General features: G+C 44.0%; 6 protein-coding genes across 6 annotated transcripts; 4 read left to right on the forward strand and 2 right to left on the reverse strand.

Annotated features, from left to right (window-relative positions):
* The first annotated feature begins 8,842 nt into the window (after positions 1-8,842).
* LOC148515521 (histone H4) lies at positions 8,843-9,154 on the forward strand. Its single transcript, XM_088479896.1, has one exon. It carries the CDS (start codon positions 8,843-8,845, stop codon positions 9,152-9,154), a length of 312 nt encoding a protein of 103 aa, XP_088336022.1.
* A 2,117-nt stretch (positions 9,155-11,271) lies between these two features.
* LOC148515522 (histone H3) lies at positions 11,272-11,758 on the forward strand. Its single transcript, XM_088479977.1, has one exon. It carries the CDS (start codon positions 11,288-11,290, stop codon positions 11,696-11,698), a length of 411 nt encoding a protein of 136 aa, XP_088336103.1. The 5' UTR covers positions 11,272-11,287; the 3' UTR covers positions 11,699-11,758.
* Positions 11,759-12,776: 1,018 nt separating this feature from the next.
* On the reverse strand, positions 12,777-13,278 carry LOC148515523 (histone H2A type 1-like). Its single transcript, XM_088479978.1, has one exon. The coding sequence runs from the start codon at positions 13,240-13,242 to the stop codon at positions 12,850-12,852; it is 393 nt and encodes a 130-aa protein (XP_088336104.1). The 5' UTR covers positions 13,243-13,278; the 3' UTR covers positions 12,777-12,849.
* A 268-nt stretch (positions 13,279-13,546) lies between these two features.
* LOC148515524 (histone H2B 1.1) lies at positions 13,547-14,009 on the forward strand. Its single transcript, XM_088479979.1, has one exon. It carries the CDS (start codon positions 13,576-13,578, stop codon positions 13,954-13,956), a length of 381 nt encoding a protein of 126 aa, XP_088336105.1. The 5' UTR covers positions 13,547-13,575; the 3' UTR covers positions 13,957-14,009.
* A 1,305-nt stretch (positions 14,010-15,314) lies between these two features.
* Positions 15,315-15,626, forward strand: LOC148515525 (histone H4). Its single transcript, XM_088479897.1, has one exon. The coding sequence runs from the start codon at positions 15,315-15,317 to the stop codon at positions 15,624-15,626; it is 312 nt and encodes a 103-aa protein (XP_088336023.1).
* A 474-nt stretch (positions 15,627-16,100) lies between these two features.
* LOC148515526 (histone H1.5-like) lies at positions 16,101-17,158 on the reverse strand. The gene has a single exon (XM_088479980.1). The coding sequence runs from the start codon at positions 17,141-17,143 to the stop codon at positions 16,490-16,492; it is 654 nt and encodes a 217-aa protein (XP_088336106.1). The 5' UTR covers positions 17,144-17,158; the 3' UTR covers positions 16,101-16,489.
* Between the last annotated feature and the right edge of the window lie 750 nt (positions 17,159-17,908).

Consider the following 17,908-nt stretch of genomic DNA (forward strand, 5'->3'; position numbering starts at 1 on the left):
ATGAAATTGGGTGGTAAAGTGGGCACAGTCACCAGATGTTATACATTTGAATAAGTAGCTGTAGTTCTGCAAGGGTTAAATAGCCAATGGGCAACAAATTCTACACTTGGAATCCACAGAGGGGATTCACTTACATATGACCCACTTGCAATTGGCCTTGCCCAACAAGATTTTGGACATGAAATAGGGCATTAAAGTTGGCACAGGCACCAATTAATACAGTTGAATAAGTAGCTATAGTTGTGCAAGGGTTAAAGAGCCTTGGGCAACAAATTTGACACATGGAATCCACAGATGGGGGTCACTTACATATGACCCACTTTCAATTGGTTTTACCAATAAGGTTTTGTAGATTAAATAGGGTGGTAAAGTGGGCACAGGCACCAATTAATACATTTGAATAAGAAGCTGTAGTTGTGCAAGGGTTAAATAGCCTTGGGAACCACATTTTACACTTGGTATCCACAGAGAGGATTCACTTACATATGACCCACTTGCAATTGGCCTTGCCCAACAAGATTTTGGACATTAAATAGGGAATTAAAGTTGGCACAGGCACCAATTAATACAGTTGAATCAGAAGCTGTAGTTGTGCAAGGGTTAAATAGCCTTATGCAACAAATTTGATAATTGAAATCCACAAAGGGGGGTAACTTACATATGACCCACGTGCAATTGGCCTTGCCCAACAAGGTTTTGGACATTAAATAGGGCATTAAATTTGGCACAGGCACCAATTTAAACATTTGAATAAGTAGCTTTAGTTGTGCAAGGGTTAAAGAGCCTTGGACAACAAATTTTACACTTGGAATCCACAGAGAGCATTCATTTACATATGACCCACTTGCAATTGACCTTGCCCAACAAGGTTTTGGGCATAAAATAGGGTGGTAAAGTGGGCACAGTCACCAGATTTTATAAATTTGAATAAGTAGCTGTAGTTGTGCAAGGGTTAAATAGCCAATGGGCAATAAATTTTACACTTGGAATCCAAAGAGGGGGGTCACTTACATATGACCCACTTGCAATTGGCCTTGCCCAACAAGATTTTGGACATTAAATAGGGAATTAAAGTTGGCACAGGCACCAATTAATACAGTTGAATAAGAAGCTGTAGTTGTGCAAGGGTTAAATAGCTTTGGGCAACAAATTTTACACTTGGAATCCACAGAGGGGATTCACTTACATATGACGCACTTGCAATTGACCTTGCTCAACAAGGTTTTGGGCATGAAATAGGTTGGTAAAGTGGGCACAGTCACCAGATTTTATACATTTGAATAAGTAGCTGTAGTTCTGCAAGGGTTAAATAGCCAATGGGCAACAAATTCTACACTTGGAATCCAGAGAGGAGATTCACTTACATATGACCCACTTGCAATTGGCCATGCCCAACAAGGTTTTGGGCATGAAATAAGGCATTAAAGTGGGCACAGACAATTTATACATTTGAATAATAAGCTGTGTTGTGCAAGAGTTAAATAGCCTTGGTCACTTTGTCAAATTTGACACTACCAACCAACAGCATGAGGTCACTTTCTCATGAGCCACTTGTATTTTGCCTGGCCCAACAAGGCTTTGGGCATGAAATACTGTAGGCTGGTAAAGTGGGCACAAGTACAGATTGTATTGATTTGTATAAGTAGCTGTAGTTTTGCAAGGGTTAAATAGCATTGGTCCACAAAAATTACCCTTAAAACAAACAAAGGGTTGTCACATACATATGACCTACATTTTGCCTGACCCATCAAAGTTTTGGGCATGAAAAATGCTGGCAAAGTGGGCTCAGGTACAGCTTGTATTGATCTTAATAAGCTGTAGTTTTGCAATGTTTAAATAGCTTTGGCCCACAAAAATTACACTTGAAACAAACAGAGGGGGGTCACTTAAATATGACCCGCTTGTATTTTGCCTGGCCCAAAAAAGGTTTTGGGCATGTAATAGGCTGGCAAATTAGGAACAGGCACCAAATTATACCATTTTGAATAAGTAGCTGTAGTGTTTCAATTGTTATATTGTCTTGGACCACAACAATTACACTTAAAAAATCAGCGAGGGGGGTCACTTGCATATGACCAATTTGTATACTGTCTGGCCCAAAAAGGATTTGGGCATTTAATAGGCTGGCAAAGTGGGCATAGGCACATATTGTATTGATTTGAATAAGTTATTGTAGTTTTGCAAGGGTTAAATAGCCTTGGACCACAAAAATTAAACTTGTATCAAACAGATGGGGGTCACTTACATATGACCCACTTGTATTTTGCATGGGCAACAAATGTTTTGGCCATCAAATAGGCTGTCGAAGTAGGCAAAGGCACCATATTTTACCATTTTGAATAAATAGCAGTACTGTTTCAAGGATTAAATATCTTGAGCCATTAATATGACATTTGATACCAACAGATACCAACACCTACATATGAACCACTCAATCAACAGATACCAACACCTACATATGAACCACTCAACCAATAGATACCAACACCTACATATGAACCACTCAATCAACAGATACCAACACCTACATATGAACCACTCAATCAACAGATACCAACACCTACATATGAACCACTAATATTTTGCCTGGCCCAATTAGGTTTTGGGCATGAAATAGGCTGCCAAATTTAGGCACAGGTACAGAATGTATTGATTTCAATAAGTAACTGTAGTTTTGCAAGGGTTAAACAGACTTGGGCCACAATTTTGACCTTTGCAACCAACAGAGGGAGGTCACTTACTTGTGACACACTTGTATTTTGACTGGCCCAACAAGGTTTTGGACATTGAATAGGCTGGCAAAGTGGGCACAGATTGTATTGATTTGATTATGTAGTGTAGCTGTAGTTTTGCAAGGGTTCAATAGCCTTGGGCCACTAATTTGACACTTGAAACCAACAGAGGGGGTCACTTACACATGACTCAATTGTATTTTGCCTGGCCCAACAAGGTTTTAGGCATGAAATAGGCTGGCAAAGTGGGCACAGGCACCATAATTTTCCATTTTGGATAAATGGCTGTAGTGTTGCAAGGGTTAAAAAACCTTGGGTCACTAATTTGACACTTCCAACCAACAGTAGGAGGTGACTTACTCGTGATCCACTTGTATTTTACCCGATACAACTAGGTTTTGGGCATGAAAAAGGCTTGCAAAGTGGGCACAGGTACCCCATTATACTATTTTGAATAAGTATTTGTAGTGATGCAAGGGTTAAATAGCATTGGGACACTAATTTGACACTTAAAACCAACAGAGGAGGTCAGTAACACATAAACCACTTGTATTTTGCCTGGCCCAAAAAAGGTTTGTGCATGAAATACAGCAGGCTGCTTAATTTGGGCACAGGTAGAGATTATTTTGATTTGAAAAAGTAGCTATAGTTTTGCAAGGGTTGAATAGCCTTGGGCCACAAATTTGAACTTTGCAACCTACAAAAGGGGGGTCACTTACATTATTTTATTTTAATTATTTATTAACAGTTTCTTATATAGAGCAGCATATTCCGTTGTGCTTTACAATTGCAAACATTAATAGAACAAAACTGGGTAATAACAGACCAATATAAAGGTAGGAAGGCCCTGCTCGCAAGCTTACAATCTATAGGGAAATAGGCATTGATACACAAGGATAGGTGCTATATATTGCATTTTGGTCCAGCCAGAATGCACAGTTTCTTGGTGGGCTGCATGATCCATTCACACCGGAATGTCGGCCAAATGTCATGAGGATGTGAGAGAAAGAGGATGTGTGAGGTTTTGTGTGGACTGCGAAAGGGGATGTAATTAGATATGGAAGCTATGAAGGTCATGTGGGCGGTTCTGGGATTTGATAAGCTTGCCTGAAGAGGTGAGTTTTCAGGGATCGCTTGAAGGATTGGAGACTAGAGGAAAGTCGTATTGTGCATGGTATGGCATTCCATAGAGTGGGTGCAGCCTGAAGAAAGTCCTGTAACCGTGAGTGAGTGGGAGCAAGTAATGCGTGGGGATGAGAGAGCACATCTTGTGCTGAGCGGAGCGGTCGGGTAGGGAGATATTTTTAGATGAGTGAAGAAATGTATGTTGGTGTGGTTTGGTTAATAGCTTTATGTGTAAGTAAGATTATTTTGTTTTGAATACAGTAGAAAACCGGCAACCAATGGAGGGACTGACAGAGCAGGGCAGCAGACGATGAACGTTTGGCAAGGAAGATAAGCCATGCTGCTGCATTCATAATTGATTGTAATGGCGATAGCCTGTTTTTGGGAAGACCAGTAAGAAGGCCATTGCAATAGTCAATGCGGGAAATAATAAGTGCATGGATTAGAGTTTTTGCAGCGTTTTGTATGAGATATGGTCAAATTTTGTATATGTCTTTTAGATGTATGTAACATGATTTTGAGACAGATTGAATGTGGGGAACAAAGGACAGTTCAGAGTCAAGTATGACACCTAGGCAGCAAGCTTGTGGGGCAGGGTGGATTGTCGAGTTATCAACAGTGATAGAGAGATCTGGTTGGTAACTGTTATTGGCTGGTGGAAATATAATTAATTCTGTTTTAGAAATATTACGTTTCAGGTGGCGAGATGACATCCAAGATGAAATGGCAGAAAGACATTCAGTTACACGGACGAGTACAGATGGTGATAAATCTGGGTAAGATAGGTAGATTTGAGTATCCTCCGCATACAGATGGTACTGAAATCCAAAAGAGCTGATTAGTGGTATAGATTGAGAATAACAGAGGCCCTAAGACATAGCCTTGCAGTACTCCAACTGATAGAGGTAGCGAAGAGGAGGCAGAATCAGCAAATGAACAGTAAAAGAGCGATCAGATAGGTAGGAAGAGAACCAAGACAGAGCTGTGCCCTTAAGACCTAGGGATTGTATTGTTTGTATGAGAAGAGAGTGGTCAACAGTGTCAAAAGCAGCAGAGAGATCTAGAAGAATTAGGAGTGAGCAGGGCCAGATTAACAATGGGGCGGATAGAGCTCCAGCTCCAGGCCTCCACATAAAAATAGGCCCATTGTCATGACAACATGATGTCTCTCCATCTGGTCTCCACACGGTCAGCCATAAATCATAAGTAGTAAAATTGTATTTCTATTTACCTCACAAAATTAAGGATTTTTTTTATTTTACATATTTAGGGAGACATTGGAGCAGAGAGTATAGGGGGTACACGCCCACATGACACTGGCCACACCCACACAGCACTGGTCACGCCTCCTCTGCTTCTCATAATAGGCCCTTTGGTCATTTTCAGCTCCAGGCCCATGTGGCCATCAATCCGGCCCTGGGAGTGAGTAATGGCCTTTAGCCTTGGCAGTGACCAGATCATTTACTACCTTAGTCAGTGCTGTCTCTGTGGAGTGTTGGGAATGGAAGCTGGACTGAAGTGGGACCAATAAGTTGTGTGAGTTAAGAAAGTGTGTGAAGCTGGTGTAGACAAGTCTCTCAAGTAGCTTGGAGGGGCATGGGAGCTGGGAGATAGGACAGTAATTTGAGAGAGTGTTGGATTCAGAGTTTTGTTTTTTCAGAATAGGAGTAATCATTGCATGCTTGAACAGTGATGGAAAGTTGCCAGTAGAGAGAGAGAGAGATTACAGATTTTAGATAGGGTTGGGATAAGCACAGGAGACAGAGCTTTACTGATTTGTGAGAGTATAGGATCTAGAGAAGAGGTAATAGAGTAGGAGGATAAGACGAGTGTTGATACTTCATCTTCATTTGTGAGATCAAATGAAGAGAATGTGCCATAGGATTCAGGTAGGGAATTGAGCAGGTCACTAGATGAGGAAGAGCATACCATTTCACTTCGGATCTCATCAATCTTGTCCCTAAAATAGGAAGCCAAATCTTGTGCACAGATAGTAGCAGGTGGTTTGGGTGAGGGAGGGGTAAGAAGCAGTTTAAATGTATTAAAAAGTCGCTTGGGGTTAGAGGCTTGAGCAGAGATAAGAGATTGGAAATATGTTTGTTTGGCAGTATCCAGAGCAGTACGATAAGAGTTGTAGATAGTCTTATATGTGAGCAAGCCAGTTGGAGTATGAGACTTTCGCCACTGACGTTCTTGTATTTTGCCTTGCCCAATAAGATTTTGAGCATGTAATAGGCTTGTAAAGTGAGCAGAGGCACCAAATTATACCATTTTGAATAAGTAGCTGTAGTGTTTCAAGGGTTAAATAGCCTTGGACATCAAAAATGACACTTGAAACAAACAGAGTGGGGTCACTTACATATGATCCACTTGTATTTTGCTTGGCCCAAAAGGGTTTTGGGCAGGAAATAGGCTGGCAAAGTGGACATAAGGCACCAAATTATATCTTTTTTAATAAGTAGCTGTAGTGTTGCAAGGGTTAAATAGCCTTGGGCCACAAATTTGACAATTCCAACCAACAGCAGGAGGTCACTTACTCGTGACTCTCGAGTATTTTGCCTGGCCTAACAAGGTTTCAGGCATGAAATAGGCTGGTAAAGTGGGCACAGGTACAGACTGTATTAATTTGAACAAGTAGCTGTAGATTTACATGGGTTAAATACCCTTGGGCCACAAATTTGACACTTGCAACCAACGGAGCACTTACATAAATAGCGGGACCCAGCACCAGCAGGTGAGAGTAGAAATCTACCTGTGCTGCACAGAATGTTGAAGACACTCACAATGCACTGTTTTTTATGCAGAAGAAGTTAGAATGCCCCATATGATTTACACAAAGGAGAAGAAAATGGATTAACTCTATCACTTTTCCTAATGAGAGAATATCCTCCATCATAAACAGTATTCTGGCAACTACAATAAAGACACTTTCAGGCCCCCATTTATCAACATAGTATATTTCCTTTAGCGCTCGCTAGGGGTTATGACTTCTTTTCTGCATTTAACAAACAGCGGTAATCAAAGATGGCGAGAACACTGAAGTCCCAATTGACGTCAATGGGCACCAGTCGCGGCCCTTCTGGCTTCAGCAAAGCCTTCCAGCCACTGCTGAGTCACCCTGTCGCTACCAGCGTGAGGTTGCCAGCAGCCCAGCGGAGGACATCGCAGAGGAGGAGGACTTCGCGGGTCCTCGCTGGAGGGGTAAGTATTGGTAAATAACAGTGAATTTTTTTGTTTGTATCACAGTGTTCCTAAATTAAAAATTGTGCTGGTGTTTACCTTCATTGATAAATGGGGGCCTCAGTTTCCACAACAAAATCGCAAGCCTAGGAACAATATATTCAGAGACAAAGTTTCCCTGCATCCGGGCCGCCCGAGGACGTCACTTCCGGCCACGTTCGGAAAAGATATACAGAAGGAAAAGACTCCAACTCATGTCAGATCTGAGGGACCACCATCAGGTGTACATGACAGAGCGTATGACACATCAGGGAATACGCTAAGCTACAGTCTCTTCCCCCACCGGATATCTTCAAACCGGTACCGGAAGGGACTGGCTGCACGGCTATTTAAAGTGAATTAATTTCTCATTACCACCGAGAAAGGGACAAATGGTCCCAAAACGCATTGAAAGGATAGGTGATAGAGCAACTACTACTGTGCTGTTTCTCTGAGGGCTTACATAGGGCCCCCGGAGCCACTCCCGTGCTGAGATTACAGTTCCGCATATTATAATTTTAAGGGCATGCATGTGGCATCCATTCAGTGCTGGTAGATGGCTGGGGCAGCCCAGCTGCTGACAGAAAACTGGGCTTGTCCCCAGCCTGACATGAAATGGGAGGCGTGCCATACACACATGCCCCCAAGTAATGTCATCTAGGAATCGTTGCCTACGAGGCAATGCCCCTTTATCGATGGCGCGCAGCTTTGCCAAGCGAGCAGAGTAACAGGCACGGTCCCTTTCTTGCATAGGGCCCTGGACTCAGACCTATGCGAGTGGGTCGGCTCTAAAGTCTCATGGTGCATACACACGGTCAAATTTCCTGTCAGATCTGAACGATAACGATTTTAAAAATCATTCAAATCTGACAGAAAATCTGACATGAGCCTTCAACGATGAACGATGCACGTTCCCGCTTGTCAGATAACGATATCTGAATCTGATGTGTTTGCAGTCAGATTTGGACGATTCCATTTATTTTAATGCAGTCAGAAATCGTTCAAATCGTTGCTCAAATCCTTCATCTGATACATCTGACCGTGTGTATGCACCATCAGTCTGCAGCAGCAGCCCTGAGCAGCATCATTCAATGAGGGGTGAGAGGAATGGAGGGATGAAGTAGAGTCAGGTAAAGGTGAACAGGCAGGGAATGACGTTTGAAAAGAGAGAGGTGGTAAAAATATAACTGCTGGTGTAGAGGCAGGAGAATAGCAATATAGGCAGATAATGAGAGTGGTGAGGGGAAAGAGGTGGGTAAGAAGGATGAGTATGGGGCAGCTAAAGTGGGATGAGAAGTTTCAATATTTAGGTTAGTGTCTCCAGCGGAGACTGCAGGAGATCACAGGTAAGACTACAAAAGACCCAGAAAAGTGAGATTTCAAAATGAGAGAGGGCGGGAGAGACAGTTTGGGAAGGGGCAGAACACGCCAGTGCATAGGAACAGTAATGTCATAATCACCATCTAATAGAGACACATAACTCATTAGACACATACACCGTCTCAGTTCAGTCTGAATGGAGGATGAGTTCTTGTATAAAGTAAAATATCAATAACTGCATTGGTAGGAATCCCGAAACTGATATTGTCCCTATATTAGGAGCGTCACAAGCAGCAGGATGTGACGCCTTGGAGGACTCCTCCCTCATAGACCAGAGGTTTCCCATTTGGTCCGCTCGCACTGTATAAGAGGAGGACTTTGCTGTAATTGTAACAGTATTGTTCTCTTTACAGCGAGTGATACAATACAAGTGATTAAAAAGCAACATGTCTGGCAGAGGTAAAGGCGGAAAGGGGCTCGGAAAAGGAGGAGCCAAGCGCCACAGAAAAGTGCTGCGGGATAACATCCAGGGCATCACCAAGCCTGCCATTCGCCGTCTTGCCCGGAGAGGAGGCGTGAAGCGCATTTCTGGTCTCATTTATGAGGAGACCCGTGGGGTGCTGAAGGTCTTCCTGGAGAACGTTATCCGGGACGCCGTCACCTACACCGAACACGCCAAGAGGAAAACAGTCACCGCTATGGATGTGGTGTACGCTCTGAAACGCCAGGGCCGCACTCTCTATGGATTCGGGGGCTGAACACTGATGTACATTGAATACTATCACCCACACAAAGGCCCTTTTCAGGGCCGCCTATTTCTTCTATGAGAGCGCTATAATTATTCCCTTGTACTATTATATGTATCTTGTCCTGGCTGACGCCAGACCTTATACAGAGTCCTAATATAAGCCTGTGTGCTGGTTTATATTTAGATCGTTACTAGTAAATTATGGGGAAACGACAGCTTATAGGTGAAATCTGCACGTAGTCACTCGCTGTCGGTCTTGTAAATGTATCGAGTGAGTGCATTAAAGCATTGTCCTATGGGTGTCCCTATGTTAGATTATTACGGCCTCTGTTTCTAAAATGGCACAAATCAGTGTATGTGGCTGACTAGTTCTAGACTGATAATTACACTGTTTATAAAGAAACAACCGCAATGGTCAGTGCTTCTTTAAACGTTAACTGTAGGAAATCCCTTTTAAAAGAAAAGTATTGACAAACCCCTTTCTGCCTGGGAAGGGCTCCTGCTCTATTTTGTGTAAAGAATTACACATTGCATACATTTAAATCAGCATTAAGATCCATTTTCAGACATACCCTCCTTTAAAAGTAATTTGTCAAATGTCAGAGCATTACACTGGTTTAAGACAGAGTTTTATCTTCTAGAGCAGTAAATGTGAATAACATTGGTGGTATGTCATGTTTGCAACTGAATGTAAATGTAGCAATGAACGTGCTTTATACAGTTACAATATGGGCTATGGAAGCCTTAGCCTTTATTGTAACAGTATCATATGTATCAGAAGATAGAACCACTAAACCACACTGGAATTACAACACACTGCACAAAGGAATAGAGATATTGAGTGTTTTGAAGACATATTAGTAAATGAGTCAGTCAGTCTATCTGACAATTATTAAAATAGCCAGATTGTTTTCAGTCGTCTAGCGACAATCAGAAGCCAAACTAACGCTGCTCCTGGTTTGGTAGAAGACTGTTTAGGCTTTCTTACCCACACAGACACGTTCCTAGAGCGGTGACTTGGACTCCTGCTGGAAAAATACAAGAGTGAGACAGGGCTATACAGCCCATTCATCCGGTTCCCACGGTGGGGTGGCATTTGATGAGGCTGATAATAGATTGGGTAACTGCTTCTCGGAGATGGCTATTGCCCCAGCCACCCCCGAAAATATCTGGTGGCTAAAGTTACCCTGCGGAGGAAGTCTCTGAAAAGTTTTGCTAAAGCCCCGGGGGGAAGAACAACATATTATTCTAATGGTCATTACAAATGCATGTTCATTCCCAGAGACACCCCAAAATAATCTATTATGATATTTGTCTGGATGTGAAAAGATTTCCTTATGTCCAGCGTATTTGAGGAGAGTGGTAGGTAGGCTGGAATATAGCCCTGTAAACGCTGTGCGAGAGTCGCCTCTGGTTGGTGCGTGGGGTTAGGTCCGGGACCTAGACTATGGGTGATGGGGCGACCTGAGTTAGCTGCCGGCTATAACTTCTTACAGTGCTCCAATAGGTCTTGCACCTCTGATAATGTAAAGCTGACTGCTACAGACTACAGTATGTATTCCGGGAATACATACTATTGCAGTCCGCCTCCCAATCACATTACTATTGCCGACTGTAATGAGGGTAATTGAAATGTATGGGACTCCTTATGTATCAATTTCAATATACATTTAAATATATCTACCTAGGGTAAGTGTCATCAGCATTTTTTCCAAGAAGTGGAGTTTTTAAGGGGGATTTATTTTTTTTATCACTTCTGCTTGATACCAAGAAGAAACGTTCACTCGCTTGTACTAGGAATAGGCAATTTATGGCATTATAACTGATGGTGACCTTCACATGCCAGGCTGCCACAGATGTAACATGCCCTAACAGAACACCTTTAGGCTGGGATGTGTAGTTTGTACAATGGTGAGCAAAAACTCAGCAACCCTTCCTGCATTCACTTCCAGAATCTGGAAAAGTAGGCTGGACGTTTAAACGGCGGGATTTTTGAAAAAGCGGTTTTATTTTTATTTTTTAAAGCCAATCGGTGGAGAGGGCAGGACTACTTCTATCCAATCAGCGTGAAGCACTCTTTATATATAGGTTTGCTAAACGCTGTTGTGTCACTGTCTGTGTATTTAGTCACTTTGGAGGAATAATGGCCAGGACAAAGCAGACCGCCCGCAAATCTACAGGAGGGAAAGCTCCCCGTAAGCAGCTGGCAACCAAGGCTGCCCGGAAGAGCGCCCCAGCTACCGGCGGCGTGAAGAAGCCTCACCGCTACCGACCCGGGACTGTTGCTCTCCGAGAGATCCGTCGCTACCAGAAATCCACTGAGCTGCTGATCCGTAAGCTGCCCTTCCAGCGACTGGTGAGAGAGATCGCCCAGGATTTCAAGACCGACCTGCGCTTCCAGAGTTCTGCTGTCATGGCCCTACAAGAGGCCAGCGAGGCTTATCTGGTCGGGCTCTTCGAGGACACCAACCTGTGCGCCATCCACGCCAAGAGGGTGACCATCATGCCCAAAGACATCCAGCTGGCCCGCAGGATCCGAGGGGAGAGGGCATAGGTGGTACTCGGCACTCCTATACACACAAAAAAACCACAAAGGCTCTTTTCAGAGCCACCACATCTTTCTAAGCGAGCTGAAGCATAAACTACATATTAGTTTGAGCAACAGGATACTAGGTAATCCTCAACTCCGCTCTCCAACTAGGTGGGTAAGAAAGTACAAAACTCCCATTAAAAGTCGGAGCTCAAAGCGCATTATCTGTCTTTCCCCGTCTCCTTCCTGGCAGCCTGTCGCTGTTTTGGATGGCGACAGGAGCCTCTTTATGGGGGGAAAATAAAATGCGGTGCACCAACAAAACCCGCAGTCACTTGCATGAAAACAACCCCCCATGATGGAGGATATATTACATTAGAGCTTGAAAGTTCCACAGCACAGGGATTGTTTTTCCCTTTGGACTCACTCTCCGCGATATTTTGATAGTCAAAGAAAACAAATATTATATACTACACTGTGGATCATAAAAATGATAGGTGCGCCAGATTCCAGACCCCTTCTGTACAAACTATTTGGAAATGTGAGGTTGTCTTTAAATAATCTCAATTGTGAGGTCAGCAACAACCCTAATGGTATTGTATTTACTTGATTTTAACTTGCCAGAAAGCCGTCAATATTTTATTTCCTTTCAGTGGTTACACCACAATTCCATCATGTTAAATTAATCTTCTCACGTTCATGGAAAAAAAAAAAAAGGGAAACCGAGCGCAATTCATTTTACACTAGCAACTTTATTAAATTGAAATCCGTATGCACTTACACTATGAGCATGTATATAAATCAGCCTACCAGATATAAGATACAGTAGATAAAGGTCTTTTGTGAGAAGAGGTGATGGTAAAGAAAAAAGGACTATTACTAGACTTGTGCCATAACAGATCAGAGCTTCTATACATGAGGGAGCGTTTTAGCAGCAGTAGTCTTTAATGGACGTGTGTATAGAGCAGAGCCTCCTCTGCACAGCTGCTATCCCCAATCTGGATGGAATGTTGGGGATGGGGTAAAACAAAGCGCTGCTGAGCAGCCAGGCGTCACTACAATAAGAAACAATGGCCGTGTTCTAGGCTCTCGTAGGAAGACGTGGGTGGCTCTTAAAAGAGCCTTTGTTCTATTACAGAGACATCGGTTTTGTAGTGGAAGTTGCCAGGATTACATTACTTGCTCTTGGCCGACTTGTGACTCTCCGTCTTCTTAGGCAGTAGCACGGCCTGGATGTTGGGCAGGACCCCTCCCTGAGCGATGGTCACTCCACCGAGTAGTTTGTTTAGCTCCTCATCATTGCGTACGGCGAGCTGGAGGTGGCGGGGGATGATGCGGGTCTTCTTGTTGTCGCGGGCAGCGTTGCCTGCAAGCTCCAGTATCTCAGCCGTCAGGTATTCGAGTACTGCGGCCAGGTAGACTGGTGCCCCGGCTCCCACACGCTGTGCATAGTTTCCCTTCCTCAACAGCCGGTGAACGCGGCCAACAGGAAACTGGAGACCGGCCCGAGAAGAACGAGTCTTTGCCTTAGCCCGGGTCTTGCCGCCCTGTTTCCCTCTTCCAGACATGATCGATTTACAAGCGCAAATAAAATCTAAATGAATTATAAGCCAGCCATACTCCTTATATTCCAAACAGGAAATCCAGTGCTTGCTCTGTGATTGGTCCCCTTTACACAATGTCCAATGCAGTTTAGGGTCATGCACAAACCAATCAGCATTTAGAGGGTGGAGTTATGTTGCCGTTCGACATTTGAAAAAAAACAAAACCGTCTACCCAATAGTACATCCTGAAGGGCTAAAGCCTCATTTGCATGGACTGACTATAAATGGAGCAGATCTGGGCCGTGTCAGCAACACATTTTTTACATTGTCGAAAGAGATTTTGTCTGTTGCTTCGAAATGCCTGAGCCTGCGAAGTCTGCGCCAGCGCCCAAGAAAGGCTCAAAGAAAGCGGTGACTAAGACCCAGAAGAAAGATGGGAAGAAACGTAGGAAGACCAGGAAGGAGAGTTACGCCATTTACGTGTACAAAGTGCTGAAGCAGGTGCACCCAGATACCGGCATCTCCTCCAAGGCTATGGGCATCATGAACTCCTTTGTGAATGATATCTTTGAGCGCATTGCAGGGGAAGCTTCCCGCCTGGCTCATTACAACAAGCGCTCCACCATCACCTCCCGGGAGATCCAGACCGCTGTACGCCTGCTGCTGCCGGGAGAGCTGGCTAAACACGCCGTGTCCGAGGGCACCAAGGCCGTCACCAAGTACACCAGCGCCAAGTGATCTGCTTTCCTTCTCCCTCCCACATGAACACAGGCTCTTCTAAGAGCCACCCACCTCCTCTCTTAACGGGCTGTAACTATCATGGTTTGTGCTGTGACCCTACTTATATACTTGGCTGAATCGCAGAAACCGAGGCTGTATAGCCTGAATCTCTTACATGCATAGTTTTCTTTGCACTCTGCTGGTTGCAAAAAAAATAGTTTCTTTCAGGGGAAACTATTTTTGAAGAGCTAAAATGTATCCAGAATAAAAACCATCCCTTATTTAGATAATAAAGTACGCCCTGATCTGCATTTTCCATGATTGTTAACGTAGGGAGTACAGAAAGACAGCCGGCCTTAGATATATCTATTACAGTGATTATATAAGGTGATCCTGTGCTTCGCTTGTAGCACACTTGGATGCAGGCAACATCCGAACAACTCACAGGACACGTCAGTGGCATCGTGTCTGTGAGATAAAATAGAGAGATGGTATAATACAAGCACCATAGGTCTGACTCCAACAATATAATACCAGATCTATACTGATGACATTAATTTACTAATCATTTTGGAGTAAAGCTGCATAGTAACTAGTGAGGTGCCGGCAAAATTGTGCATGATATTGATACATGCTACCTGTGAGACAGTGAATGACCGTCTATTGGAAATGACTATAATATAAAGCACTAATTACATGGAAGAGTGGGTCAGGCTTGGAGAAAGAAACCTAAATTAGGTACATAACAGCAAATGTTTTCATACACATACCCACCAAGATTAATTACATTTAATGTAGATTAGAGCTATCGCTATGTGTGATAAAAATTACAAGTGCTATTTAAACGAGCACAAATATGTGATCACAACCTTTGTTGATAAGAATCTGGATAAAATAATAACCGCACATTATCCACATCGTGCTGTAGACTAGAAATCACTATATTGCTATAATAGACTTACAATGATAATTTTATCATGAGTGCTGTTTTCACTGGCAGCGGAATTTGTAGGATAATTGTGGGACAGCTGCTGAGTTTGAAAGACAATAGAAAAAGCTACATGTTTCTGAATTTGAAATAGTATTCATAGTAAAAAAGAACTTGCAACACTATCCATTACAGTCTCAGGCAGCTGAAATGATACAATTAATGTTACTCTGCGGCTGATTTTCAGAGACTGCAATGTAATGGTAGTAAGTAGTTTCAAAGAGAGCTATGTCCTGTCTTTAGAAAAGAAAGGGAGGGATACAGATGGCTCCTCCTCTCAAAAATTGAAGGCTTCAATCAGGTCCGCCCTTTGTCTTAATAAAGGGCAGCTGGCAGCTGTGCTGCTTATACGGTTTCGTTTTTGTTACTGATTTGAACAGGTTTCAAGATGTCAGGAAGAGGCAAAGGCGGTAAAGGACTCGGGAAAGGAGGAGCCAAGCGCCACAGGAAGGTGCTGCGGGATAACATCCAGGGCATCACAAAGCCTGCCATCCGCCGTCTAGCCCGGAGAGGGGGCGTGAAGCGCATTTCTGGTCTCATTTATGAGGAGACCCGCGGGGTGCTGAAAGTGTTCCTGGAGAACGTGATCCGGGACGCCGTCACCTACACCGAGCACGCCAAGAGGAAGACTGTGACCGCTATGGATGTGGTCTATGCTCTCAAGCGCCAGGGCCGCACTCTGTATGGTTTTGGAGGTTAACTAGGTCCGGCTGATCTCGTTTTCAGAAACACAAAGGCCCTTTTAAGGGCCACCTACAACACTCCTGAAATGAGCTTGATGAACATACTGCTTTTGTTTGATTTATTTTTTTCCACGGTAAGCAGCATCATCAACGCATGATCTATAATGAACAGAATAACTTATTTGCTACAAATAAAGAATCCTGTTGCTTTTCGGCTAACCTGCAGTTTGTTCATTTATATATGATCATATGTATATGGCGCCACAAGTGTTCCGCATCACCTTTCACAGTGCATAAACAAATTAGTGAACAAGAAACCAGTGACTTCCTAGACAAGGACATGTTTTACAGACATTGCTGCATAAACGATCATAACACTAAGCAGCTGGGCGTCACTTCGGTGGAGATTAATGTTTACAATTGTAAAGCGCAACGGAATATGCTGCGCTATATAAGAAACGTAATAAATAAATGTGTTAGGTGCCCTTGAGGGTAGTAAATAATATTAGATAAAAGTATAAGGGAATGTTGTGCAGATGGCGCGCTGCTGCTTTCCCCAGCACTAGTCTTTAGCTCCGAGTAGTCGGCTAAAAGTAGAAACCAGCGCATCCGATATACCTTTCCCCAGCTGTCCTGCTGCAGCATCAGCTCTATTCTAGAACACTGCGTTACCACACAGAAATCACAAGCTTAAGGTAGTGACTGCTGCTCAGTAAGCCCAGGAGATTTCATTTCTATTTTACTGTATCTAATGACTCAATTGTACAGGGCGCCCCTTCCAGACCGTCATCTGCCTACAGCTCTGCCACGAGAGGGTGGGTGGCTCTGAAAAGAGCCTTTGGTGTGATAATAAGGAAGCGAGGCTGCGGCGATTGATCCATTACTTCTTTGTCGCAGCTTTCTTGGGCTTAGCTGCCTTCTTTGCAGGACTCTTGGCAGCTTTGGGCTTCACTGCTTTCTTAGCCGGACTCTTGGCAGTTTTGGGCTTCGCTGCCTTCTTGGCCGGGCTCTTGGCAGCCTTCTTAGGCTTCTTTGGGCTTTTGGCAGCAGCCGCCTTTGCTGGTTTCTTGACCTTCTTCGGGCTCTTGGCTGCACTCGGAGCTTTCTTGGGCTTCTTCGGGGATTTGGCCACTTTCTTTGCCGCAGGCTTCTTGGGCTTCAGAGATTTCTGGGCGGGCTTCTTGCTTTCAACCTGCTTCTTATTGAGCTTGAAGGAGCCGGAAGCGCCGGTGCCTTTCACCTGGGTGAGGATTCCTTTGGTCACCAAAGCTTTCACGCCCAGTTTGACGCGGCTGTTATTCTTCTCCACATCATAGCCTCCGGCAGCCAGAGCCTTCTTCAAGGCGGAAAGAGAAACCCCACTGCGCTCTTTAGAGGCAGCCACGGCTCTCACAATCAGCTCGGAGACACTGGGACCAGAAGACTTGGGGCTCTTCTTGGATGATCCTCCTGCAGCTTTCTTCGTCTGTCTTTTCTTTTTGGCTGCGTCCTCTGATGGAGCAGGGACGGCGGCAGCTGGTGCAGTTTCTGCCATTTTACGGAATGCTTCTGAGTATAACAACTAATAACAACACAACTATGATTTTGCTTATATACCCATCTGGCTGTGCTGTGATTGGCTGCTGAGCGTGGGGCGTTCTGTGTTCCCATTGGCAGAATATGTAGCCGTGTAAACCCTTCAATGTCTGTGTGTAAGGGACATTCTGGTGTCAACTTGTGTTTCCCTAGCGCAGAAAAATAGTCATTTATACGGCATGAGAAGAGAAACGAGCTGGCTATCTGCACCACACTTGTGCTCCATGGTCTCTCCTGGCCCTTTATGGTCAATGCTGGCTTTGATGTTGCGAAGGAAAACAGGAATAGCCACTGGCAGGTCACCCACACCAGGCTGCACATGCCCGGCATGTATCACATTTCTCCTTTTTTCTGCTGCTAAAATGTTCCATCGGGGCTTTTTTCTCTCCTTCTGGCCCTGGAGATAATGAAGGTGCTCTGCGGCACAATCTGTACAGAGCAGGGCACATATTGAAAGACAGAAATGTGATGTGTGGGCTCTTCATGATAAGGACAGATAGCACAGTCAGCTACAGATTAATCTTGCCTGGGATTCTCCGGGATGTGGAGAATGCTGGGGGCATTTTACCAAAATGTTCCTCTAGTGATCCACGTTGCTTGTCATTTCTGTGTATTTAATAAGATAAATGTGTCTGTAAAAAGAATGATGGCGGCCTGATCCCATTACTTTATGATTTGAAAAGGAAGAGATGGGAGCAATATGGGGAGACAAGAAGAACAGACG

Source organism: Taudactylus pleione, unplaced genomic scaffold (genome assembly GCF_031769625.1).
Source record: "Taudactylus pleione unplaced genomic scaffold, aTauple2 ptg000248l, whole genome shotgun sequence".
Lineage (NCBI taxonomy): Eukaryota > Metazoa > Chordata > Amphibia > Anura > Myobatrachidae > Taudactylus > Taudactylus pleione.